General features: G+C 48.9%; 1 protein-coding gene across 3 annotated transcripts in view; it reads right to left on the minus strand.

The window, feature by feature from the left end:
• The window catches only part of LOC123454828 (liprin-alpha-3-like), a 49,523-nt gene that overhangs the window by 8,152 nt on the left and 23,761 nt on the right, over window positions 1–17,610 (minus strand). For all 3 annotated transcript variants that reach the window (XM_045134320.1, XM_045134319.1, XM_045134318.1), the window contains exons 7-14: window positions 10,485–10,740; window positions 9,416–9,517; window positions 8,638–8,802; window positions 7,761–7,982; window positions 5,248–5,382; window positions 4,094–4,315; window positions 1,792–1,926; window positions 654–875 (exon numbers count right to left, since the gene is read on the minus strand). In XM_045134320.1, coding sequence (XP_044990255.1) covers window positions 654–875; window positions 1,792–1,926; window positions 4,094–4,315; window positions 5,248–5,382; window positions 7,761–7,982; window positions 8,638–8,802; window positions 9,416–9,517; window positions 10,485–10,740 — 1,459 coding nt within the window. The remainder of the gene's footprint in view (window positions 1–653; window positions 876–1,791; window positions 1,927–4,093; window positions 4,316–5,247; window positions 5,383–7,760; window positions 7,983–8,637; window positions 8,803–9,415; window positions 9,518–10,484; window positions 10,741–17,610) is intronic.

Raw genomic sequence — 17,610 nt, forward strand, 5'->3', positions numbered from 1 at the left:
ACATATGAATCAAGTACTGAGGGCCATGTAGCCGGTCATAAATCTGATTTTATGGGCTACAGAGATGACTTGGCAATTAAACATATTTGGTTGCAAAGGTATAGTGCCCATGTTCAATTAACTTTATTTTAGTTCATTTTATTTACTTTGTTTTTGTGAAGGAAGGTCTCAGGGTACCCCAGGTTGACCTGATTTTCACTGCAGTTTCTGGGTGGCCTCAAACTCACGGTGGTGATCCTACATCTGTTTCTCAATTGTTGTGGTTAATGGCGTGCACCATCAAGCCTTGCTCAACTTATTTTTAAAATAACTAAAGTCAGGGAGATGGCTGAGCTTTTGAGGTGCCTTCTTGGAAGGCCGAAGGACCCTCACTGGTTTCCCACTAGTCAAATAAAGCCAGATGTACAAGGTGGCACATGCATCTGGAGTTCCTTGGCAGAGCCTTAGCACTCCAAATCTCTCTCTCTCCAGGCTTCTTATTCTCTCTGTCTCTTGGGTAAACTGAAGTTCAGAAAAGTGAATCCACACAGCTTCGGGATTGCATCGAAGTTGCACATCATTCAGGAGCTTATAAGGTGATCACCTCTGGGCCAAAGGAGAGGGACAGCTGGGCAGGGGGTCAGCGGGCAGCCCTGCAGGGGCTCCAGCCTCACCTCCTTGAGGTCTTGCTGCAGCTTCCAGTTGGCTTTGTTAGTCTCATGCAGCTGGTGGTGAGCAGTGGCCCGATCCTTCTCTAGCTGATCCATGTGCCTGAACAGGAATGCCTGGTGCTCCCACAGCTGGCTCATTGCTACTGGCTGCCATTCCAGGTCCTCCTGCCGCTGTGCCATACGCGCATTGGTGTCCTCGACAATTCCCAGGACTTTGTCAAGGGTCTGGTGGGAGAGGAGGCACAGAACCCAGAGTGAGGAGCTGGGCTGGCGTAGATCTCACAGTGATCCTCCTACGTCTGCCTCCAGAGTGCAGCGATTACACCACCACTCCAGGTGATATTTGCATTTAATTCCTTCCCCGAATGTTCCCAATACGTGCCAACACCCATGTAGCTGTCCATTCCTGATTCCATTTCACTGGAACAAGCCCATATCTCCTCTTTATCTGGCCCTGCCAATGCTGGGAGTCTCCATTTGACCCCCCTTTTTGGGTGCTCATAATCATGGGAGGAAATCAGAATATAAAAAGATAGGGTAGGATGATGGAGGAGGAGTTGAGAAGAGGAGACAAACTAGTTGGGAAGATATGGACTATTATCCCAGTCTCCTTTGCCTCCTGCTTCCCCAGCCAAATGATCCTGCCTTCATTGCCCACCTTGTCCACCCATGCCGCCATCAGTCCAGGCCCCAGAGCTGGCCAAAGATTCAAGTGATGTTAAGACCACTCAAGATTCAATACACACTTCAGCCAATTCCCGACCCCCACCTCATCTAAGCTCCCTTTTCTTCACCTGCCCTCCATATAAGCCTTGCAGGCACCAACCCTCATTGAAGCCCTTCCTTGACCCCCCTGCAACTAAACTCCCTGCCTACAATTCATCTAACCTCCCTCATGTAACCTCCCTCCCAACAAACTCCTTGGCTCAGCCACACACCTCAGACCCTCTCAATGGCTGCAGCTCTTGGTTCTTCTCCAACTGTGCCTCCAGCAGCCCAAGCAGCTCCTCAAGGTTCTCCTGACACTGCTCACTATGTGTACTGGACCCAACACGTCTAACTAACCTCACCAGGATCAGCTCACACTCCTGTTTTGCCTACCTTGAGGCCCCGCCCCTCACAGGCAGGCCCCGCCCCTCACCTTGTGCAGAGCCTCTGCTGCCTGTGCCAGCTGAGCCTCAACTTCAGGCACGGGCTCTGACTTCTGCAGCATCACTTGCAGTTTCACGTTAGACTCTTCCAGCAATTCCACCAACTCATGCCTCTTCTCTTCACTCTGGGAGAGGCAGAGACAGGGGCGTAGAAGGGCTTGGGCATAAGGGCCACAAAGACCCTGACTATGCTCTTTCCCCAAGGCCGGACCTTACCTGCCAGTGCCAGGACTCCTTGTTCTAGGTGGACCCTTATTCCCAGAAGGCCCTAGGGTAGCATAGGCTGACAACCCCAGTCAATGGACCCTCTGGGTTTTCTGGATATAGAAATCCTTGCCTTGCTGAGTGTTGTGCCTTCAACACTATTCTGGATGGAGGTAAAAGGCATTTTGGTGGTGCATGCCCTTAATCACAGCACATAGAGGCTGAAGCCTGAGGGTTTCAAATTCTAGGAAAGAGTATATACACACACCCAGGACCAATAAACAAATGAAAAAATGTTCAACCATCACTAGGATGTGAAGAGTCCAGCCACACTCTGGCCACAATACAAGTCTAGAATCACAGAGCACATGGCACAATGTCTTCTAGGAAACAAAGCTCCCCCCATCTGCACAGCAGCATCCTCAAGAGACACTAGTTTAGCCAAAATTTAGAACCCAGAAGGGAATCCCAGGGTCTGATGGGAGATCGGACATCATGGAGCACCTGGGAGAAGCCTTTTAGCGGGGCCACATATTCTCACCAACCGGCACAAAATTCATCAAGGTGGAAGAAAATTAAGACATCATTCTATCTTGCCCTTCAATGACTTCAAGGATCCAGGCATGGGCTGGGGAGATGGTGCGGCACTCTAAGAGGCTTGCTTGCAAAGCCTCATGGGCCTGGTTTGATTCTCCAGTTCCCACATAAAGCCATATGCACAGATATGCAAAAGGCCAGGGCCAGCCCATTCTCATTTTCTCTCTACATGCAAATTAATAAATGAACTTCAAAAACAACCCAGACATGGTAGCAGAGGTCTGACATCACAGCTACGCATGAGCCTGAGACAGGAATATGAAGATGCACACTAGCTTGGGCTATAGGGTGAGTTCAAGGCCACACTGGACAATTTGCTTTGACCTTGTCTCAAAAGAAAAAGCAAAGAGGAGCTGAGTGTGGTGGCATGCACCTTTATTCTCAGCACTATGGAGGCTATCTTCAGCAGATGACTGTGAAATCAAGAAAAGGCTGGGGCTACACAGACACGTCCAGGTCCGCCTGGGCCTGATTTACACTTTACCTCGACAAACAAACCAAAAGGAAACCTTAAAAGGACTTGGGCATGGCCATAAAATGTGCCTAGCATTCTCCAGTTGAGACTTGGCAGAGTGGCTCAGCAATAGAGCATCATTAGTGGCAGTGGGGTGCTGGGGGTGTGGCTTATTGCAGAGCATTGGCCTAGAGTGTGCGAAGGCCTGGGTTCCATGCTCAGTAGTACACACCCCACACACACAAAAAAACATACACACTTACACATAAGTTCAATTTAGATAGAGAATATGCCTGTGGTGGGATAAGGGGAGAATGTACCTTCAGTTACATATTAATCAGGTACTGAGGGCCATGTAGCCCATTGTAAATCTAATTTTATGGGCTACAGAGATGACTTGGCAATTAAACATATTTGGTTGCAAAACTATATTCACCTTGTTCAATTAACTTTATTTCATTTTATTTTATTTTATTAATTTTTTTGTGAAGGAAGCTCTCACTGTACCCTAGGTTGAACAGGTTTTCACTGTGCAGTTTCAGGGTGCCCTCAAACTCATGATGGTAATCCTAAATCTGTTTCTCAAGTATTGGGGTAAAGGCGTGCACCACCGAACTCTGCTAAATTATTTTTAAAATAACTAAGGGCTGGAGAGATGGCTTAGCTGTTAAGGTGCCTTCCTGCAAGGCCAAATGACCCTCATTTGATTTCCCACTACTCAAATAAAGCCAGGTGTACAAGGTGGCACATGCATCTGGAGTTCTTTGGCAGAGCCTAGAGGCCTTAGCAATCCAATTCTCTCTCTCTACGTGCTTCTTGTTCTCTCTCCCCCCACACCCTCTCTCAAACGAAATAAAGAAAGAATCACATTTTACAAGTGAGCAAACTGAACTTCAGAGAAGAGAATCCAAACAACTTGGGCACTGCATCGAGGTTCCACATCATTCAGGAGCTCATGAGCTCATCTCCTCTGGGCCAAGAGCTGGGAAACCTGGGCAGGGGGACAGTGGGCAGCCCTGCAGGGGCTCCAGTCTCACCTTCTTAAGCTCTTGCTGCAGCTTCCAGTTGGCTTCGTTGGTCTCATTCAGCTGGTGCTGAGCAGTGGCCAGATCCTGCTCCAGCTGGTTCATCTGCCCGAGCAGGGATGCCTGGTGCTCCCGCAGCTGGCGCATTTCCACTCCCTGCAACTCCAGGGCCTCCTGCAGCTGTGCCATGTGCCCAATGTTGTTCTCGACAAGACCCAGGACTTTGGCAAATGTCTGGAGAGAGAAGAGGCACAGAATCCAGAGTGGGGAGCTCGGTTGGCCTGGATCTCATAGTGATCCTCCTACGTCTGACTCCAGAGTGCTGCGATTACAGGTGTGCACCACCACTTCAGGGGACATGTGCATTTTTCTCAATTCCTTCCCTGACTCTTCCCCAAACATGCCAGCACCCATGCAGCTGTCCAGTCCTGATTCCTATTTCACTGGACCCAGCCCAAATCTCTTCTTTGCTTAGCCCTGCCCATGCTCGGAGTCTCCATTTGATCCCCCCGTTTGGGTGCTTACGCTCATGGGAGGATATCAGAAGATGAACAGGCAGAGGAGAATGATGGAGGTGCAGTTGAGAAGAGGAGACAGACTAGTAGAGGGGATATGACTCTTATCCCAGCCTTGTCTGCCTCTTCCTTCTCCTGCGAAATGGACCTGCGCTTATTGCCCACCTTGCCCAATCATGCCCCTATTAGTCCTGGCCCCAGAGATGGGCCAAAGGCTGAAGTGATGAGAAGAAAACTGAAGATTCAATCCACATTTCAGCCAATTCTCTGACCCCCACCGCATGTTAGCTCCCTGTTCTTCTCCTGTCCCTCCATCTAAGCCTTGCGGGCATCACCACTCTTGAAGCCCATCCTTAACCCACCCTTCAACTAAACTACCTGCTTCCCAATTCATCTAACCTTCCTCATATAACCTCCCACCCAACAAACTCCTTTGCTCAGCCACACACCTTAGACCCTCTCAATGGCTCCAGATCTTGGTTCTTCTCCAATTGTCCCTCCAGCTGCACAAGCAGCTCCTCAAAGTTTCCCTGACACTGTTCACTCTGTGGACTGGACCCAAGACCTCTACCTACCATCACCAGGATCAGCTCAGGCTCTTGGTTGCCTCCCTCGAGGCCCCGCCCCTGATGTGCAGGCCCCGCTCCTCACCTTGTGCAGAGCCTCTGCTCCCTGTGCCAGCTGAGCCTCAACCTCAGGCAAGGGCTCTGCCTTCTGCAACATCAGCTGCAGTTTCACCTTAGAATCATCCATCAATTCCACCAGCTCACGCCTCTTCTCTTCACTCTGGGAGAGCAAGAGAAAGGGGAGTAGAAGGGCTGTGGCATAAGGGCCACAAAGATCCAGACTCTGCCCTTTCCCCCAAGCAGGACCTCACCTGCCAGTGCCAGGACTCCTTGGTCTAGGTGGACCATTATTCCCAGTATGACCTAGGCTAGCCTAGTCTGACAACCCCAGGCAAGGAACCCTCTGGGTTTTTTGGAAAAAGAAATCCTTGCCTTCCTGAGTATTGCGGCTTTAACACAATTTTGGATGAAGGCACAAGGCATTATGGTGGTGCATGCCTGTAATCCCAGCACATAGGAGGCTGAAGCCAGAGGGATTCAATTACCAGGACAGAGTACATACACACACAGACCCAATAACAAATAAAAACAGTTCAAACATCACTAGGACGTGAAGAGTCCAGCCACACTTCTGCCACAACTCAAGCCTAGAGCACATGGCGCAGTGTCTTCTGGGAAACAAAGCTCCCTCCCACCTGCACAGCAGCACCCTCTAGAGACACTAGTTTAGCACAGGTTTAGAATCCACAAGGGAACCCCAGGGTCTGATGGGAGATGGGACATCATGGAGCCAGTGTGAGAAGCCTTGGAGTGGGGCCACAGATTCCCACCAACAGGTCCAAAAGTCATCAAAATGGAAGAACAATAAGAGGTCATTCTATTTTGCCATTCAATGCCTTCAAAGATCCAGGCATGGATTTCTGAGATGCCCGAGCACTTAAAGAGGCTTGCTTTCAAAGCCTGATAGTCCTGGTTTGATTCTCCAGTTACCACATAAACTGATGTGCACAAATATGCCAAAGGCATTGGCCAGCCCACTCTCATTTTCTCTCTCCATGCTAATTAATAAATGAATTTAAAAAACAATCCAGGCATGATAGCAGATGTCTGACATGCAGCTTCTCACAAGCCTGAGACAGGAAGATTGAAGATGCACACTAGCTTGTGCTGTAGGGTGAGTTCAAGGCCAGACTGGGCAATTTAGTGAGACCTTGTCTCAAAATAAAAGGTAAAGAGGAGCTGAGTGTGGTGGCAAACACCTTTATTCTCAGCACTCTGGAGGCTCATTTCAGGAGATAACAGTGAGTTCAAGACCAGGCTGGGGTTGCACAGGCAGGTCCAGGTCAGCCCAGGTTAGAGTTACGCCTTACCTCAACAAACAAAATAAAACAAAACTTTAAGAGTACTGGGGCATGGCTGTAAAACTTGCCTAGCATCCTCCAGTTCAGACCTGGGGGAGTGGCTCAGCAGTAGATCATCCTGGGTGGCAGTCAGAAGCTTGGGGTGTGGCTCATCGCAGAGGTTGGGCCTTGAGAGTGTGAAGGCCAGTGTTCCATGCTCAGTACTACACCCTAACACACACCCATATACACTGAGACATAAGTTCAATTTAGATAGAGAATGTGCCTGTGGTGGGAAAAGGGGAGAATGTACTTGCAGTGACATATTAATCATGTACTGAAGGCTATGTAGGCTGTCATAAATCTGACTTTATGGGCTGCAGAGATGACTTGGCAATTAAATATATTTGGTTGCACATCAATATGGCCCTTGTTCAATTAACTTTATTTCATTTTATTTACATTGTTTTTGTGAAGGAAGGTCTCACTGTATCCCAGGCTGACCTGGAATTCACTGTGTAGTTTCAGGGTGGCCTCAAACTCATGGTGGTGATCCTACATCTGTTTCTCAAGTGTTGGGGGTAAAGGTGTGCACCACCAAGCCCACCTCAACTTATTTTTAAATTTTTTTGAAAAATTATTAATTTATTTATTTGAGAGCAACAGACACAGAGAGAAAGACAGATAGAGGCAGAGAGAATGGGCGTGCCAGGGCTTCCAGCCTCTGCAAATGAACTCCAGACACGTGCGCCCCCTTGTGCATCTGGCTAACGTGGGACCTGGGGAACCGAGCCACGAACAGGGGTCCTTAGGCTTCACAGGCAAGCGCTTAACCGCTAAGCCATCTCTCCAGCCCTCAACTTATTTTTAAAATAATTAAGGGCTGCAGAAATGACTTAGCAGTTAAGGTGCCTTCCTGCAAGGCCAAAGGACCCTCTTTTGAATTCCCAGTATTCAAATAAAGCCAGATGTATAAGGTGGCACTTGCATCTGGAGTTCCTTTGCACAGGATTGAGGCCTTAGCACTCCAATTCTCTCTCTCTCATCATGACTCTTGTACTCTTTCTCAAATCAATAAATAAAGGATCACATTTAACAAGTGAGTAAACTGAACTTCAGAGAAGCGAATCCACACAGCTTGGGGATTGCTTAAGTTTCCACATCATTCAGGAGCTTATGAGCTGTTCTCCTCTGGGCCAAAGGAGAGGGAAAGATGGGGAGAAGTCAGAGAGCAGCCCTGCAGATGCTCCAGCCTCACCTGCTTGAGCTCTTCCTGCAGCTTGCAGTTGGCTTCATTGTTCACATTCAGCTGGTGGTGAGCAGTGGCCAGCTCCTGCTCCAGCTGGCCCATCTGCCCGAGCAGGCATGCCTGGCGCTCCCGCAGCTCACACACTTCTGCTCGCTGTCCCTCCAGGGCCTCCTGCAGCTCTGCTATGCGCCCAGTGGTGTCCTCCACAGGAGCCAGGTGTTTGGCAAGGGTCTGGAGGGAGAAGAGGCACAGAACCCATAGTGGGGAGCTTGGTTGGTGAGTTGGTATGGTGACAGGGCAAAACAAACATCTGCAACAGTCATTCAGATCCACGTCTGCAGGGTTGAGTCACTGAGGGCCATGGAAATTAGTTTCACCATTCACCATTAAAGAACTTGCGCATTCACAAATCCTGGAGTCCATAAGTACACATTACACTAAGACCATCGCAATATCATTGAGTTAATAGACATGGCAGCACAGGTTTTAAATTCCAGATACTTGACTTCAAGGTCAGCATAGGCTGCAGAATGAGACCCAGGTTCAAAACAAAAAAGAGGGGCTTAAGATATTTCTCAGTGGAAAAAGGTGCTTAATTTCAAAGCAAGATATCCTGAGTTCAATTGCCCAGTAATCATGTATACCTAGATGTTCAAAGTGGTGCATGAATCTGGTCCATCTGGAGGGGCAAAGGTCTACACACGCCACCACACCACTCTCATTGCCCAATCAGTTCTGCTCTCAGGAGTTGTCCTTCCTGTTTCAACCAATCTTCATAACACTTCAAACCCATGTGGGATGCATTCAGCCAATCACAGCCAGACTCGGTCCAGTCAGGGCCACTCCAGTCAACATGGGATTCTGTGCTTTCTCCTACTTGTCCTACCTTCTCTTCTAGGACTTTGTGATGATGGAAGAGTGATTTTAGAGCCTGAATCACCTCCATCTCAGACGGGACACTGGCAGAGAACTGGGCCTGGCGTTTGACCACAGTCCTGCGTAGAGATCGCACATTCCGGGACACCATGTACTCCAGGTGTTCCACAAGCAACTAGAAAAATAGGGAAATCAAGTCAAGACAAAGCAAGAATGTGTGGGGTAAAGAAGTGGGTAACAAATGTGGAGGAGGGAGGCTGGAAGGGATAGAACCAGGACAAAGATCCTTAAGAGTGAAAGGAAAGATAGTTAGTGTTTAATGGCACTGCTTGCAAAGCCTGATGTCTGTGTTCAATTCCTCAGAACCCATATACAGCCAGATTCACAAAGTGGTGCATGCATCTGGAGTTCGCTTGCAGTGGCAGGAGGGCCGGGGTCGCCATACTCATCCTCTGTCTGCCTCTTTCTCACATATATAAATAAAAGTACGGAATTAAAAAATCAGATACATTTACACAATCAAATTTTCTTAAAAAATGAGTAAAAGGAAAAGAGAACAGGCCAGCAGTGGTTTCCAAGGAAGGCGTGCTATAAGAGGTTCAGGGAGAAAGGGATGAGAACTGAGGGTTGCAGTACAGAAGTGAGCCCAGGAAACAGAAGACAGGAAAATGCATGTGGAAAAACATGAATGAGGAGGTAACACCGAGTAAACCTGCCCGTTCCATGAGACCCCGCCCCATCACCCCAGGACTAGCCCTAGCAGAGGCCTCACCTCCCAAAGCCCTCACCCTCATATTGTTCCTCTCAGCTTTCAGCTCTGCAATCTCTTCCTCCCTCTCCAGCAAATGCTGCCGACACAGTATCAACTCCTTGGTCAGGGGCTCAAACTCCTGTGCAGAGATGGACAGCATTAGGACCCTAGCTCAATATTTTCCCCATCTCCCTTCTGGGAGATTGCCTGTTCCATTCCTATGGCTAAGCCCCACCCCTCCTCACAGGCAGACCTGCTCCTGCTATGCACCCTCCTCCTCTTACTCAGGCTCCACCCTCCTATCTGGACCTTGCAAATATGGTTCCTCCTCTCATTGCTGGGAGACACTTCTACCATGAGGATCATGCCAGCTTGCCCCCTGTGCAAACCTCCAGCCCTGACCATCCTCCCATGGTTATGCCACTACCTCGCCGATCTGGTTCCTCACCTGCGCAAGTCTGGTCCAACTTGCCAACCAAGTCTCTGTCTGGCTCTCCTCTCTTGCCAGCCCCCTAAGCATGTCCTGGCCCTATTGCCCCTCCAGGCACCAGATATCCCTTGGTAGGTTGTACTGCTCTGCCTTATTTCTCTACCTCCTCTTGTCCCAGGCTACCCTCCAGGAAGCCCCTCCCCTCAGGATAAATTTTGTCCCCTGTGTCAATCAGGCCCCAACTTGCCATCACTCCCTGTTATCTAGGAATCAACTGTCTAGTGAATCAGGCCCTGTCCACACAGGTCATGTGCCCTGTCTCTAGCAGCTCAAACCAAGCTCCCCAGAGTTTGAAAACAGGTCCCTCATAGGGAGCAAATGTCACCACTCTGTCCTCTCAGGCTTTGCTCCTCATTCCTAGGCTCCACCGCCTGTATGAAGCCACTTCCATTTCCCCAAATGTCTCCTACACAAGTGCCCTCCCTGCATGTTAGAACCCACCTCCTGAGCTGCCCCGCCCCCTTCCATCAGACCAGCCCAGGCTTCTCTTGTTGCTCAGCCCAGCATTCCAAAAGCCCCGCCCATTTCCGCACCCACCCCGCCCACCAACAGAAAGCAACTGACTCCTCCCTTCCCAGGCTCTTCCGAGGCCCCGCCCCTCGGGCCCCGCCCACACCTGGGGCAGCGCCAGGCTGAGCTGCTGCTGCAGGAAGACCTTCTCCTGGCCCAGCTTGCACAGCTGCAGTTGCGCAGTGGCCAGATCATCCCGGGTCTCGTGCAGTGTGTCCAGCATGCTCCTCATTTCCGCGAACATCATCGCCTTGAGGAGCTCCTGCTCCCCGCCTGCCTCGTCTGGGCACAGGGGCGAGCCACACTGGATTTCTTCGCTGATGCTGGGCATCACCTTGCGCATCATGGTGGAGGCGCCCAGCCTGCAGGGGCGGGAAAGACCCAGGCAGAGAACTGAGGCCCATCCAGCATGGGACAGTCCGAGGTGGGGCATTGCAGTCACTTAAGAGGGGCAACCAACACCCAGCCACTCTGATCATGGTGGGGAGACTGAGGCACAGGCAGGTGGTGGGGCACCCTTTCTCTGAACCTCTAAGTGTCGGCTCCCAGATGTTGCCAGTGGAAGGTGAGGTCTTACACATTTTAATGAGACATTCTGAAACTCTAGTCCGGGCATTGTGGCACACACCTTGAATCCCAGCACTCAGGTAGGGTAGGAGGTAGGAGGGTCTTTGAGTTTGAATCCAGACTGAACTACAAAGTAAATACAAAGTCAGCCTGAGTTAGAGTGAGACTCAAGAAATGGCCTTGGAGGTTGCTCAGTGGTTAAAGATGCTTCTTTGCAAAGCCTGCAATTACAGATCCATTTCTTGGTAAGCACCTTAATCCATGTGCATATGCTTTTACAGTTGGTTCATGTGGCATGAAGCCCTAGTGCGGCCATTTTCTCTCTCTCTCTTTTAAATAAATAAGCCTATTTTTAAAAACAGAACAAAAATAGGGCTGCAGAGAGTGCTCTGCCCTCAAGAGATGTTAACAGAAAGATCGGTCATTCAAAATGATTCTCAGCTGCACACTGTAGAAGTTGGAGGCCAGCCTAGGCTGTGAAAGACTGTCTCAAACACCATAAATGACTGGGTGTGGGGTCACAAGTCTTAATGCCAGGAAACAGGTAGGAGGATGGGGGTGAGTTTGAGGCCAGTCTGGGGCTACAGAGTGAGATCCAGGTCACCTGAGCTGGAATGAGAATCTGCCCTCTAAATATTTAAGGAATAAATCAGTAGGTGAATAGATCAATGACACAGAGAGATGACGGATAGATATAAGCGTGTGGGGAGCAGGGCTGACCCACCTCTGGGCTCAGGAGTCTGGACCCAGAAATCCCAGCCTGCACACACCTCCTCTCCCCAACTTCACTAGAACCCTGGATTTCTGGGACCCGCCCTCATGGGGTGTTAGCTGAGTGGGTTACTCGTAGACAACAGAGTTTAGGGAACTCCCAGGCATTACAAGGGGCCGGGCAGAGATGAAGGAGGCCATCAGAGCCACTTCAGGTGTCCTTCAGGTTGGGCAGTGCCAGCTGGCCAGGCCTAACCCAAGAGGAACTTTCACTTTGTTTCTTCCTTCCTTTCCCCAATGCAGACAGCAGCCTGAAGTGTTTCAGTATGGATAATTCCCAACCCGCCCAAAATGAGGTCTATGACCAGAGAACTTCCTGTGGCCTTCTGTGAATGAGAAAAGGTGCTGCAGCCCTCTGGGACCTGGGGGAGGGGCAGGCGGCGGCCTGTGTCCTTGGTATTGGATGTGGCGCCTCTGAGAATCTAGACCCTCAGAAGGGGAGACTTAAGAAAAGGTCTTTAAGAGAGCAAGCCGACCTGCAAACATAGTATCTCAAACCCACAACTTACTCAGAAGGTAAAATCCAGGGTGTTGGGGGTGGGGGTTTCTGTCGAAGCTGTGTCCACTGAGAGACAGCACTCAGCCAATCTCACCAAGACACTCGAAAGTGCAGAAACATGTTTCCACACTGACCTGAGAGTAAGGTCTGTTGATGAGACCTCGCCTGGCAACAACTGTAGCACCAGGTTCTAGAACTGAGGTCTGGACCACCAGTGTCTTAAAGAGGTAGTGCCCCAAGACAGCGGGGAGCAAAATAAGATGCAGGAAGATCCCTAATACAATACACAACGCACCTTGTCAGAGATAGAATCATCTAGAACTCTGATCAATTTAGACCTCAGAAGTTTATCAGCAGGAAGAAGGTTATACACATCTGGCATAGTGCCACATGCTTGTGGTCCCAGCATTCAGGAGGCTAAGGCTAGAGGATCAAGTGTTCAAGGCCATTCTTAGCTAACTAATAAGTTCAGGACCGCCCTGAGCTACATGAGATGCTGTCTCAAAAGTAAAAATAACATCAAAACAAGAGTGCTGGAGAGATGGCTTAGTAGGTAAGCGCTTGCCTGTGAAGTCTAAGGGTCCCGGTTCGAGGCTCAAATCCCCGGTGCCCACGTTAGCCAGATGACAAGGGGGCCTATGCGTCTGGAGTTTGTTTCCAGTGGCAGGAGGCCCTGCGCGTTCTTTCTCTCTGTCTCTCTTTCCCTCTCTCTCTCTCTATCGCTCTCAAATAAATAATTATTTTTAAAAAAGTCAAAACAAGAGTTGGAGAGATTGCTTAGTGGTTAAGGCACTTGCCTGTGAAGCCTAAGGACACAGCTTAGATTCCCCAGTACCCACATAATAAGGACGTGCATGGTGGTAAATGCCTCTGAAGTCCCTTTTCAGTGGCTAGAGACCATGGCTCACCCATACTCACCCCCTCACTCCCTGAAATAAATCAATAATTAAAATTTAAAATACCAAATACTGGACTGGAGTAGAGTTTCAGTGGTCAAGACCCTTGCCTGCAGAGCCTAATGACCTGCTTTGATTCCTGGTCATCCACATACAGGGAGATGCACAGAGTGACACACACGTCGGGAGTTTACATTGGCTGTAGCACCTGACTCTCTCTCTGCTTGCAAATAAATAAATAAATAAATAAATAAATAAAATATTTGCATAATAACTACATATACACAGAATATGGCAATGGTCATGGTTTTATATCTAAACAATGTTAGAATAATCCATACACTACCCCACATGACTTCCTTCCGGAACCACCTCCCCATGGGGGCACCTATATATGACATATGGGGTTCCAGTGGCCCGTATACCCCACGTAGACCATGAGGGTCAGCTGCTCTGGCCTCTCAGGTCATGTGACATCCTGTCACTCAGGGTTATGCATGCCTGTGTGTATGCATGTTGGCATGCGTGTGGGAATACCTGTGTGTTTGTGAGTGTTTTGTGCAAGTGTGTGTGCCTGGAGAGGCCACAGGTCAATGGTAGGTGTCTTCAGTTGCTCTCTACTTCATTCTTTTCTTTTCTTTATTTTTTATTAGAGAGAAAGAAAGAGGCAGATGAAAGAGAGAAAGAGAGAACACAAGGGGGTGTGCCAGTTCTTGCAGCTAATGCAAACAAAGATCAATGCACCACCTTGCGCATCTGTGGGTACTGGGGAATTGAACCTGGGTCCTTAGGCTTTGCAGACAAGTGCCTTAACTGCTCAGCCATCCCTCCAGCCTTCCGCTTCATCTTTCTGCATATGTTGTGGTTGTGGTACGTGATGTGTGTGTTGTATGCATATGTGTGTACAGATGTTTTTGCCATGTGCATGGAGGGGCCTGAGGAGAACACAGAATGTCCTGCTCTTTCCTGATCTGCATGTTTTCTTGAGACAGAATCTCTCCCTGAACCCAAACTGCCATTTTCACTCAGGCTGGCTGACCAGTGAGCCCCAGCAACTCTCCTCCCACTTCTCTCCACGGCCCTGGGTCCACAGGTGAGTGTGGCCATGCCCAGCTGCTTACGAGGTGATTGGACTCAGGGTGAACCATGCCCTCTCAGGCCCTCATGCTGGCATCACAAGCACTCTTACTGCAAAGTGATCTTCCCAGCCCTCAGCCTCACTGGACATGGAGTTCACAGGTTCTGCTGGATTGGGTGCTCTGTGAGTCCAGGAATCCTCCCGTCTCTGACCCCCAGCGCTGGGGTTCCAGGCGTGTGCCACCACACCTGGCACTGAAATGGGTGCTGGGCTCCACACTCAGGGTGTCGTGCTAGAACTGTACGTGTTTTACCCACTGAGCCATCACCCTGCCCTCCTGCACCCTTCTAACTCCAAAACACCCTTCCATGCAGATCTGCTGAGGGGACGACTGGGGCTGGAGTGACGGCTCAGTGGTGAAAGGTGTTTGCTCACAAAGCCTGAAGGTCTGGGTTTGTCTCACTAGTACCCATGGAAAGCCACAAGCCCAAAGTGGGGCATGTGTCTGGACTTTGTTTGGAACGTGCTCATTTTCTCTCTCCCTCCAACTGGGTCTCTCTCTGCTTGAGAAAAAAAAAATCTTATCTATCTAACTGCAAATGATAAATTATTGTCACTGCAGTGATACTAAAAATCCCATGAATGAAGCCTGACATAGTAGTGCTTCCCTGGAATTGCAGCATTTGGGAGGCAGAGGCAGGAAGGTCATGAGTTTGGGGCTATCTAGTAAGCCTCCATATCAAATGGTAAGTTTATTGTATGCAATAGGACTATTTTTAATAGAAAATAATTACAGATTCACTTCTCTTTAATATGTGACCCCAACATTGAAGGAATGAAACGGTTTCAGTGTGATGGCTCCCTGAGTCTGGACTCTGTTGTCTTTCAGGAGACTTTCCTATTCCTACCACATCTGCTGCTCCAAGTCCAGTGGTTCCTTGGAATGGGTCTGTGAGACTCTTGTGTGGAGGATCGCCGGAAGCCTTCCTGTACCAGCTGTGGCACGTGAGTGAAAACTCGACGCACAGAGTGGCAGAGAAGAAACTGGCATTTCAGAAGGAGGCGGAATTTATCACCAACCACATGAACACAGCCACTGCAGGGCACTATAGGTGGCAGTACAGGAAACAGCAGAATTGGTCAGCCCACAGTGAACCCTAGAGCACGTGGAGACAGGAAAGGAGACATCTCGGCGCTCTAGGCTTCTGCAGGATGGTTCTCCTTCATTTTTTTCTTTCATATTTTAAAATTTTTTTCCCAATCTTTTTTTTTTTTTTTTTTTTTTTTTGGTAAGGTCTCACTCTACCTCAGGCTGTCCTGGAATTCACTGTGTAGTCTCAGGCCTCGAACTCACGGTGATCCTCCTACCTCTGTCTCCCGAGTACTGAGATTAAAGATATGTGCCACCATGCCTGGCCATTCCCAATCTTCATAATCAGCCCCCATTACCTTCTCTTGTCCTCCTGACCCTCCCCTTTCACCTGTACTGCCCAGGTAGTCCCCCATCAACTCTCATGACGATTGTGTGTGTGGGTGTTTCCCTTGGAGTTGGATTGGGGTTGCTGCACGAGCATGGAGGAGGGTGTTATTGACCACAGTACATGCAACATACTAGTGGCGACGCCAAAGAAAATACCTCCCATTCCTTTTGCTTTTATTTTGCGCAGATTTGATTTTAGGACATTTTTAGCTTGGCAGAAAATCTGAGGCCGCAGCTAAAGGGCATTCCCATATCCCCAGTGCACATAGATGATGTAGATGACATATAGATATATAGATCAGCCTGGGCTGGAGTGAAACCCTACTGTGAAAAAAAAAAAGGAGAGAGAGCGAGCAAGAGAGGAGAGAGAGAGAGAGAGAGAGAGACGCAGAACTAAAGACAGGAAAACATAATTTGCTCCTGAATCTAGAGGGCTCCAACTCTCCACAGTCAGGTCTAGCTAGTCAATCAGCTTTATAGAATTTTGAACGTAGGTGGTCTATCACCTGGGGGCTTCAATTCACATTATTATCCCAAACAAAGCAGCTTGCTATCGCAGGTAAGATGCATGGTAGTAACAAGTGGAAGAAGTAAGTCAAGTCCATGGTGGGCTTGGTGCTGAGTGCTGTGGGGGAGGACATGTGTGAATGCAAGAGCCTGGAGGGTTAGTGGAATCACGGAGGTGGGTAAGACCTAATGGGCAGACGGTCTTCATGCAAGAAACTGAAAGACGTAGGGACGGGCTACATAGGTGTGGGGAGGATAACGACCAGGCTTAAACTGCAAGAAAAGAAAACATGTTTTTCCCATTATACTCTCCTATGTTCTCTAGAAAGCAACAGATTTACAAGAGCAAAATGGAAGTTTATCAGCCTGTGTACATGATATACACATGAGAGAAACCAAGTATAGAATGACTCCTGACTAGACAGCTTAGAGGTTCCTCTTATACAATTGTCTATAGAAACCAACACAATAAGCAAAAGGCTTTCAAGGTGGGTATGGTGTCCCAGCCTTTGATCCCAGCCCTTGGGAGGCAGAGTTAGGAAGATCACTGAGAGTTCGAAGGCACCCTAAGAGACATAGTGAATTTCAGGTCATCCTGGGCTAAAGTGAAAGAGCACTTTGAAAAACAAACAAAAATAAATAAAAAGGCTTTAAATGTCTACAGGCAGCAAAGTGTAGTAGGCAAATATATGGGAAGGTCATGGGAGATAAAAGACTGTTCATAAAATGTGTACAGATTCCTCTCATGCAGCCTCAGGGCTGACAGGGGTCTTCTCTGTGTGTTGGAACAGACGTGAGGATGTTAAGAACAATAGACGTTTGTTTCCAACAGTTCTGGAGGCTAAAACATTCAAGGTCAACCAACATTCAGGCACCTACAGACTCAGTGTCTGGTGAGGCCCACTCTTTGGCTTTTTAACCACCTGAGGTGCACACTTGCCATATTAGGGTGTGACCCAAGTTCAGATCCTGGGCACCCCTGGATGTGATGGCAGGTGTGGCAGCCTGCCTGTAGGCCCAGAACTTTGGAGGTAAACACACAAGAGATCCCTGGAGAAAGATGGCTGTTTAGAATAGAATAGATGAATTAATGAGCGCTGGGTTCAGTGGACATCCTATCTCAATAAAGAAGGAGAAAAACTATCAAGGAAGCCACTTAATGTCAACCCCTGGTCTCCATCTGCACAGACGGGCATCCTAATACATGTCTCCACACACGAATGCATACAACACTCATGCATACATGCAAGGAAAGACAGAGACTGACAGAGAGAGAAAGAGGGAGAGGGAAGGCACTGGGGAATAAGGCATGCTGACAGTCAGGTCATTCTAAATGTACAATAAACTACCCCTGAAATGGGCGTTGCTTAATTAGGAAAGATAGGTTCAAAAATAGCCAAAGTGCCCAGGGTGGTGGTGAACTCCTTTAATCCC

Source organism: Jaculus jaculus, chromosome 14 (genome assembly GCF_020740685.1).
Source record: "Jaculus jaculus isolate mJacJac1 chromosome 14, mJacJac1.mat.Y.cur, whole genome shotgun sequence".
Taxonomy (NCBI): domain Eukaryota; kingdom Metazoa; phylum Chordata; class Mammalia; order Rodentia; family Dipodidae; genus Jaculus; species Jaculus jaculus.